Source organism: Chiloscyllium plagiosum, unplaced genomic scaffold (genome assembly GCF_037043375.1).
Source record: "Chiloscyllium plagiosum isolate Xiang-an unplaced genomic scaffold, Cpla_swu_hap1 HiC_scaffold_27, whole genome shotgun sequence".
Taxonomy (NCBI): domain Eukaryota; kingdom Metazoa; phylum Chordata; class Chondrichthyes; order Orectolobiformes; family Hemiscylliidae; genus Chiloscyllium; species Chiloscyllium plagiosum.
Window position 1 is genome coordinate 78,320,972 of NW_028270165.1, and position 8,844 is coordinate 78,329,815.

Sequence of the window (8,844 nt, forward strand, 5' to 3'; positions counted from 1 at the left end):
AGGGGGAAGTGTTGAAGAAGAAAGAGACCTTGGAGTGCAGGTTCATAGTTCCTTGAAAGTAGAGTCTCAGGTAGGCAGGATAGTGAAGGAGGTGTTTGGTATGCTTTCCTTTATTAGTCAGAGCATTGAGTACAGGAGTTGGGAGATCATATTGTGGCTGTACAGGACATTGGTTCGGCCACTTTTGGAATGCTGTGTTCTGTTCAGGTCTCTCTAGTGGTGGAAGGATGTTATGAAGCTTTGGGAGGGTTCGGAAAATATTTAAATCTGTTGTCAGGTTTGGAGGGTTTGCGCTGCAGGAAGGGGCTAAATAGGCCAGGGATATTTTCCCTGGACCATCGGAGGATGAGGGCTAACCTTATAGACGTTTGTGTAAGGGACATTGATTGGGTGAATACCCAACGTCTTTCCCTAGTTAGGGAAGTCCAGTACTAAAGAGGCATAGGTTTAAGGTGAGTGGGGAAAGGGACCTGAGGAGCAACATTTTCATGCAGAGGGTGGTGCGTGTATGGAATGAGCTGCCGGCAGAAGTGCTGGAGACTGGTACAATTACAACATTTAAAAGGCATCTGGATGGGGATATGAATAGGAAGGGTACAGATGGACATGGTCAAATGCTAGCAAATGGGTCACTAGATTCATTTAAGATATGGACTGAAGGATTTGTTTCCAGCTCTACAACTCTATGACTATTTCTACATCATTGAAACCAATTTCACAAAACGAGGTATAAGCCATCCCCCCCTTATAGCTGTGGTTGAACTGCACATATTTCAGTGCAAGTTTCAGGAAGATTTCAGCAGCTCTTAAAAAATTGAACACACTTTCAGACTTTAACGATGTTTCTGAATATATCATTTTAGCTATTCTCAATTTTAAAGCTAAGAGTTTCGAATGAACACAGCCCACACCTCCCAGTGCTGCCAGTAAACTTTACAATGTTGACAAAACGATGCAGTACCTGCACTCCTGAAAGATTTACATTTTCTAACGATACTAGCTACTCATTCACTGCTCAATCTGCTCCACGACATTGGAAACTTAGTGCAGGAGGCTGAAAGAGCCGTTTTAAAACAAAAACCTTTTGGAGCTAAATGCTTTCAATGAGAGTCTGAGACTGGTGGTAAGTTCAGGTAACCTTTATTGTGACCCAACTTGGTTACAGCTTCTCTCTCCTCCTCCTCATCCCCCGCTCGTGCCGCTCCCCCCTCCCTGCCCCCCCCCTGCACCCCCACCCCCTCCCCCTGGCGCGGACCCCCCCAGCGCGCCGCACCCCCCCCCCACCCCGGAAATGGTTTCACCGTTAGATTCTGACTGAATTCCAATTCCGCTATCTGCCACGGTGTGATTCAAAACTGGCAGATCCCAGAACTGGTCGATAATGGCACTCTGACGTTGCTGCTTCAATCCCCGTGCAACGGCACGTGAATTTGCTGGTGCCTCCGCAGGAGGGAGGAGCAGTTGAAGCCTTTCCCACACTCAGGGCAGCTGAAGGGCCTTTCCCCCGTGTGGATCCGTTGGTGCCTCAGCAGGTAGGAGGAATTGCTGAAGGTCTTCCCGCACTCGGGACAGCTGAAGGGGCGTTCCCCTGTGTGGACCTGCCGGTGGGTCAGCAGATTAGAGGAATTGCTGAAGGCCTTCCCACAATCGGGGCAGCTGAAGGGGGTCTCCCCTGTGTGGACCCGCCGGTGGGTTAGCAGATTAGAGGAATTGCTGAAGGCCTTCCCGCACTCACAGCAGCTGAAGGGGGTCTCCCCCGTGTGGACCCGCCGGTGCCTCCGCAGGTTGGAGGAATCACTGAAGGCCTTCCCGCACTCGGGGCAGCTGAAGGGCTTCTCCCCCGTGTGGACCCACCGGTGGGTCAGCCAATCGGAGGAACGGCTGAAGGCCTTCCCGCAATCGGAGCAGCTGAACGGCCTCTCCCCCGTGTGGACCCGCTGGTGCCTCCGCAGGGCAGAGGTCTGGGCAAAGCCCTTCCCGCACTTGGGACAGGAGAATGGCCTCTCCCCGGTGTGACTGCGTCGATGAATCTCCAGGTCAGACGGAGTACGGAAGCCTTTCCCACAGTTACCACACTTCCACGGTTTCTTCATGTCCGAAGCTTTAGCCACAAACACATGTACAGCCCCTCCCTGCTGTGAATTTCTCTTTCCAGGCCGTATCACTGTTTCAGGCTCCACACTCAGTGCGCTGCAACAGTAGGGTCTCTCATCTAGGCCCACTCTTAATGAAGACGTACTCAAACAGGAACCAAAAAACTTTGCTCCTTCTCACAGAATTGTAGTCAAAAATCGTTGCGCTCCCGATCGATTGAATGACTGTCAGATAGTGACGTGAAAGTGAGGACCGCAGACGTGGGAGAGTCAGTGTCGAAAAGTGCGGTGCTGGAAAAGCACAGCAGGTCAGACAGTATCCGAGGAGCAGGTGAGTCAATACTTCAGATCTTCAAATACTCTAAGAAAAGATTACAGAAGTCATCACTGTCAGTGCAGGGTGAAAATTCAGAACAAGCAATTCTACTTTCTACAGAACATTCTTTTCTTTTGTTAGTCTACAAAACTGAAAGCACCATCCCGCTCTCTCTCTCTCTCCCCCCCCCCTCCCCCTTTTGTTCTCACTCCATTCCAACTAATTCTCCTGAAGGTGCTGATTCAGCAGGGGCAGAAAAGCAAAAACGTCAAGACTGACATCTCTCTGCATATTGGTTAACTCCACCTGAAAGTTAATCTCTTTCACAACATTGGGATACTGCTGAGAGTGAGCAGGTCTGATTTTGGGAAGCAAAACAAAATGCGTCAAGTCAGGATGAATCGGGAATGCAGCTTGTGGAATAACCAGACACATCAAGGCATTAACACAGACACGAGCGGGAAACTGAACAATATCTGGTCAGCATGGACAAATTGGACCAAAAGGTCCATGCTGACCAGATATTGTAAAATCAATTTAGTCCCATTTGCCAGCACTTGGCCAATCCACCCTAACTTGCCCATCCCTGGACACTGTGTAATTTAGCATGGTCAATCCACCCTAACCTGGACAAAATTAAAAGTCACACAAGCCTGGGTTATACTCCAACAGGTTATTTGGAAGGACCATCGTTCAGAGCACTGCTCCTTCATCACGTGGTTGTGGAGAATAAGACCATAAGGCACAGAATTTATGGCAAAACATTTGAGTCCTGCCACTGAAATGATATATTGAACAAACCTGGATTGTTAAGTCTTTCAACTTTTAGAATGGATTGCAGACATCATTAATATGTAAATCCCAGAACTTCCTGTCAGGCACCCTCTCAAGATAACATATGGCTTTATAACAAAAGATGATATCTCAGCTCAGACAATGCATTAAAGGTATGAGGTCAGCATTTGTCTGTATCCCAGTTTGGAGTCAGACTGGTTCTATTTCCAAAGCAGGAATTTATAACATATAACCTGGATTGACTGCCTGCATGAACTGCCGAGTCTCATCCACCAGCTGAAATGACTGGATAGGGAAGGCTTGACCCCACAGTGCAATGAATTCCCACTTTCCACCAAACTCCCAAATGTCCACACTCACTCAGTTGCTGTCTCACAAATCAAAGATTTCATTGTAACTTCTTCTGCTCCCAGGAAGGGCAAAACATCTTTGAAAGCTGCTTTGAAAGTTCAGTCTTCACAACCACACTTCTGCTTTCACCGAAGACGATTAGAGTCATACAGCACGGATACAGACCTTTGGTCAAACTCGTCTGTGCCAAACAGATATCCGAAATTAATCTAGTCCCATTAGCCAGCATGTGACACTTATGGTTCGAAACCATTCCCACTCGTGTAGCCAGCCAGATGCATTTTAAATATAATTGTACCAACCTCACCATTTTCTCTGGCAGCTCATTTCAAACACGCACAACCCTCTGCGTGAAAACGTTGCCCCTCAGGTTCCTTTTAAATCATTCCCCTCTCACTTCAAACATATGCCCCCTAGTTCTGGACTCCCCTACCTTGGGGAAAAGACCTTGGATATTCACCCTATCAATGCCCGTTATAAACCTCTAAAAGGCTGCCCCTCAGCCTCCGATGCTCCAGGGAAAATTTCCCTGACCTACTCAGCTTTTCCCTGTAGTTCAAACCCTTCAAGTCTAGCAACATCCTCACAAATCTTTTCCGACCCCTCTCAAAGTTTCACAAGTTCTTTCCTAAAGCAGGGAGACCAGAACTGGATGCACTATTCCAAAAGAGGCCTAACCAACGTACAGCCACAACATGACCTCCCAACATCTATACTCAATGCTCTGACCAATAAAGGAAAGCATACCAAACACCACCACCACTATCCTGGCTACCTGCGACTCCACTTTCAAGGAACTATGAACCTGCACTCCAAGGGCTCTTTGTTCTGCAACACTCCCCTTCACTGTGCCAGTCCTGCCCTTATTGCTTGACCAAAATGCAAACCACACATTTCTCTAAATTAAACTCCATCTACCACTCCTCGGCCCATTGGCTCATCCGGTCAATTCTAATTTATAGTGAATTCTCCTTCCTCTCTTATTCCCTCGAAGCTGAAAATCTCCATCCCACACACTTTCCTTCACTTTGCTGAACTTAATCCCTGCTGCACCTCATCCTGAAGGGTCTGGTTCATGCTGATTAACAGGCCCACACTCAGGGGAGATCTAATTGAAACATACAGAATACTGAACAGCCTGGACAGAGAGGATGTTGGGAAGGTGTTTCCATTGGGAGGAGGGACTAGGACCTGAAGGCACAGTCTTAAGAGTAAAGGGAAGACCCTTTAAAATGGAGATAAGGAGAAACATCTTCAGCCAGAGAGTGACGAATCTATGGAATTAACTGCCACAGAAGGCTGTGGAGGCCAGGTCACTGACGATATTTAAGACTGAGATAGTTAGGTTCTGAGTACAAGGGGATCGAGGATTACAGGGAGAAAGTAGGAGAATGCGGTTGAGAAACTTATTAGACACGATTGAATGGTATGAGCAGACCGGATGGACTGAATGGCCTAATTTCTGCTCATATAGATGATGGTGGCTTGCTGTCCTGGACACAAAACTGCATGATTTTGTTAATCCATTTTTTTTAGATTAGAATCAGTCTGACCATTGTGGCACAGACAGCCTCACATAGAGAAACTCGCACCTTCAATACGTTATCTGGGACGATGTGACACCAATTGGGAATGTAACTTTTAAAAGAGGTTTTGTTATTTACATAAGCAAGAACTGAAACCAACATGGTCATTCTAAAAGAGGAGAGACTTAACAAACAATCCAGATCTTTTTCAATATGTAATTTCAGTTACATCACACTGTAAACTTTGCTATAAATGCAGTGTCTTACAATCTTATTCACCACAACCACCTGATGAAAGAGCAGCGCTCTGAAAGTTAGTGCTTCCAAATAAACGTATTGGACCATAACCCTGTGTTGTGTGATTTTTAACTTTGGACATAGAGCATGAGAATTGGGAGCAGGAATTGGCCATTTGGTCTTTCAAGCCTGCACCAGCGTTGAGCAGACCTTAACTGGATATGAATCTAACGACATCTAGGTGGATAGGCTGGGACTTTCTTCACTGGAGTACAGGAGGTTGAGAGGTGACCTTATAGAGGTGTATAAATTCATGACAGGCATACATGAGGTGAATGGCAGGTGTTGTTTCCCTCGGTTGGGGGTTTCAAGATTAGGCAGCAACTTTTGAAAGGTGAGAGGAGAAAGGTTTTAAAAAGACAGGATGAGCACCTTTTTATTTTATACAGTGGTACATGTGTGGAATGAATGTCCAGAGGAAGTGGTGGATGCAGGTACAGCTACTTTTAATATACATTTGGATAAGTACAGGAATAGGAAAGGTTCAGAGGGATATGGGCCAAACACTGGCAGGTGGGACTAATTTAGTTTGTGAATCCAGTCAGCATGGACTAGTTGGACTGTTTCTGTGCTGTATGACTCTGTAACTGTTCGATACTGGTCTTAAAACCATTTTCTTGCTTTCCCCCACAAACATCCACTTCATTGTTGCTCAAAAATTAGATGAATTCAGCCTTTAATATATGTAAATGACCCATAACTGCAGGAAGACATCCCCACTTCCGAACTCAATTCCTCTTGCTGATATACCACTTGCCTTGCTCATTTCTTGCTGCACCTATCTGACAACCAGCATTGACCGGTGTAGAAGGATGCTGCGCCCCCTTTCTACATCCACACATCTTTCCCGATGAAGGGGTCATGCCCGAAACATCGACTGTCATGCCCCTCGGATGCTGTCTGACCTGCTGTGCTTTGCCAGCGCCACACTTTGACTCTAAGAATTCTGAGGGATAGGATTTATGACTATTTGGCAAAGCACATTGTGATTAAAGGCAGTCAGCATGGCTTTGAGAGGGTCAGGTCATGCCTCATGAATCTTATCGAGTTCTTTGAGAAGGTGTCAAGACAGGTCGACGACGGTCGAACAGTGGATGTGGTGTATCTGGACTTCAGCAAGGCATTTGATAGGGTTCCCCATGGTAGACTCATTCATAAAGTCAGGAAGTATGGGATACTGGGAGACTTGGCGATCTGGATTCAGAATTGGCTGGCCGACTGAAGTGGTTGTAGGTGGAAAGTATTCTGCCTGGAGGTCAGTGTTGAGTGGGGTCCTGCAGGGCTCTTCTTGAGCCTCTGCTCTTTGTAGATTTTATAAATGACTTGGATGAGGTGGTTGAGGGGTGGGTTAGTAAATTTGCAGATGACACAAAAGTTGGAGGTGTCGTCAATAGTAAAGATGGCTTCTGCAGGCTGCAGTGCGACATGGACAGAATGCAGAGCTGGGCTGAGAAATGGCAGATGGAGTTCAACCTGGATAAATGCAAAGTGATGCATTTTGGAAGGTCGAACTTGAATGCTGAATATAGGATTAAAGACAGGATTCTTGGCAGTTTGGAGGAACAGACGGATCTGGGTGTGAAAGTACATAGATCCCTCAAAGTTGCCACCCAAGTGGATAGAATTGTTAAAAAAGCATATGGCGTTTTGGTTTTCATTAACAGGGAGATCGAGCTTAAGAGCCGCGAGGTTTTGCTGCAGCTCTACAAGTCCCTGGTGAGACCACACTTGGAATATTGTGTCCAGTTCTGGTCGCCCTACTATAGGAAAGATAGAGGCACTGGAGAGGGTGCAAAGATGGTTTGCCAGGATGCTGCCTGGACTGGAGGGCTTGCCTTACGAAGATTGAATAAGCCTGGACTTTTCTCTCTGGAGAGAAGGAGGAAGAGAGGAGACCTGATCGAGGTGTACAAAATAATGAGAGGAATAGATAGAGTCAATAGCCAGAGACTTTTCCCCAGGGCAGGATTGACTGGTAGGAGAAGTCATAGTTTGAGGATATTAGGAGGAACGTAAAAAAGAGATGTCTCTTTATGCAGAGAGTTGTGAATGCATGGAATTCGTTGCCAGCTGTGGTGGTGAAAGCAGAGTCATTGGGGGCATTTAAGCGACTGCTGGACATGCACATGGATAGCAGTGAGTTGAGGGGTGCGTGGGCTAAATTACTATATTTTACATCAGGATTAAATCTCGGCACAAAATCTTGGGTCAAAGGCCCAAATCTTGGGCCTGCTCTGTGCTGTACTTTTCTATGTTCTTAATCTCCAGCATTGACAGTTCTCACTTTCTCCACATCCCAATATATCACAATTTAAATAATACACTTCCTTTCTGCTTTTTTTCACAGCAAACTTCACAATGTGGTACTCTATTTCCCACGTGTTTTCCAGTTGTGGTCTTCTCTACATTGGGAAGACCAAGCATAAACGTGGGGAACGGTTTGCCAAGTGTCGCAGGCGGGTCCACTGAGACTGACGGGACCTCACAGTCACCACCCATTTTCATTCCCCTTCCCAGTCCCTTTCTGACATGACCATCTTTGACCTCCTCCATTACCACAACAGACCAAACTACAAATTGAAGGAACGGCACCTCATCTTTCATATGGGCAGCCTACAGCCCAGAGGACTCCAATTTCAAGTAACCTCACTTCCCATCCCCCGACTTCCTTCTCAGTCCCTCCCCCTCATTTCCACTCCTCCCTGCTACCAACCAGATCCATTCCTCCCATTGACCAACCAGGTGGTACCCTCTACCTGTCTTCACCTATCCCCACTTCACCATCCTGCCTCCAGCACACCCTTTGTCGCCCCCTACACTCATCCCCAAACCTGAAGAAGGGTTATACCCGAAACGTCGACTTCTCCACCTCCTGGTGCTGCCTTGCTTGCTGTGTTCTTCCAGCTTCTTGCTGTCTATTTTGCCAATTGCGACACAGACCTGGAGCAACGTTTCCAGAGTCTGTCCCCACCCCGATTCACTCCCCTTCCTTTCAGTTGCAGCAAGTCAACACCTGGATCCCTGAATGAAAAAATAAATGGAAAACGTGGCGAGAAAAGAGAGTGTTGTACTCACAGATGTTGGACAGAGGAAGGAGATTGCAGGCTGGAGTGAAGCTCAATCTTCATTTACAAAGAGAGGAGCAGCAGAAGCTCACGGTCCAACTTCCGCATTCAGATAATGGGGCTTACTCTGATTGGCAGGAGGACTAATCTCCTTCCGGTCCTTCAGTGCTCCCTATTGGACAATCAAAAGAAGGTCGCACGACTTTTGTGCGGACAGCGATGAGCATGCCCAGTGCTTTGCTGACACCGGCGGGCGTGCGCAGTATGCTCTTTGGGGGATGCAGCTGTTATTGACAGATTTTCAGTGTCCAAATGCCAATTGGAAAAAAAAGGGTAGAACCGCAATCTTTTTTTTCCCCCTGTGGTTTGACATTTTATTGCTTTTGCATTTTGTGTCGTTG

At 46.8% G+C, this 8,844-nt stretch overlaps 1 protein-coding gene across 3 annotated transcripts; it reads right to left on the bottom strand.

Moving 5' to 3' along the window:
- Window positions 1-1,299: 1,299 nt before the first annotated feature.
- Window positions 1,300-8,585, bottom strand: LOC148144625 (uncharacterized). Of its 3 annotated transcripts, none has more exons than XM_087974988.1 (2): window positions 8,454-8,585; window positions 1,300-2,454 (listed from the first exon to the last, which is right to left on the bottom strand). In XM_087974988.1, the coding sequence occupies exon 2, from the start codon at window positions 2,091-2,093 to the stop codon at window positions 1,404-1,406; it is 690 nt and encodes a 229-aa protein (XP_087831114.1). In that variant the 5' UTR covers window positions 2,094-2,454; window positions 8,454-8,585; the 3' UTR covers window positions 1,300-1,403. The 3 variants fall into 3 exon arrangements, with proteins under 3 accessions (XP_087831114.1, XP_087831115.1, XP_087831116.1); XM_087974989.1 differs by lacking the exon at window positions 8,454-8,585 and adding an exon at window positions 8,227-8,447; XM_087974990.1 differs by lacking the exon at window positions 8,454-8,585 and adding an exon at window positions 3,565-3,725.
- Window positions 8,586-8,844: the final 259 nt, after the last annotated feature.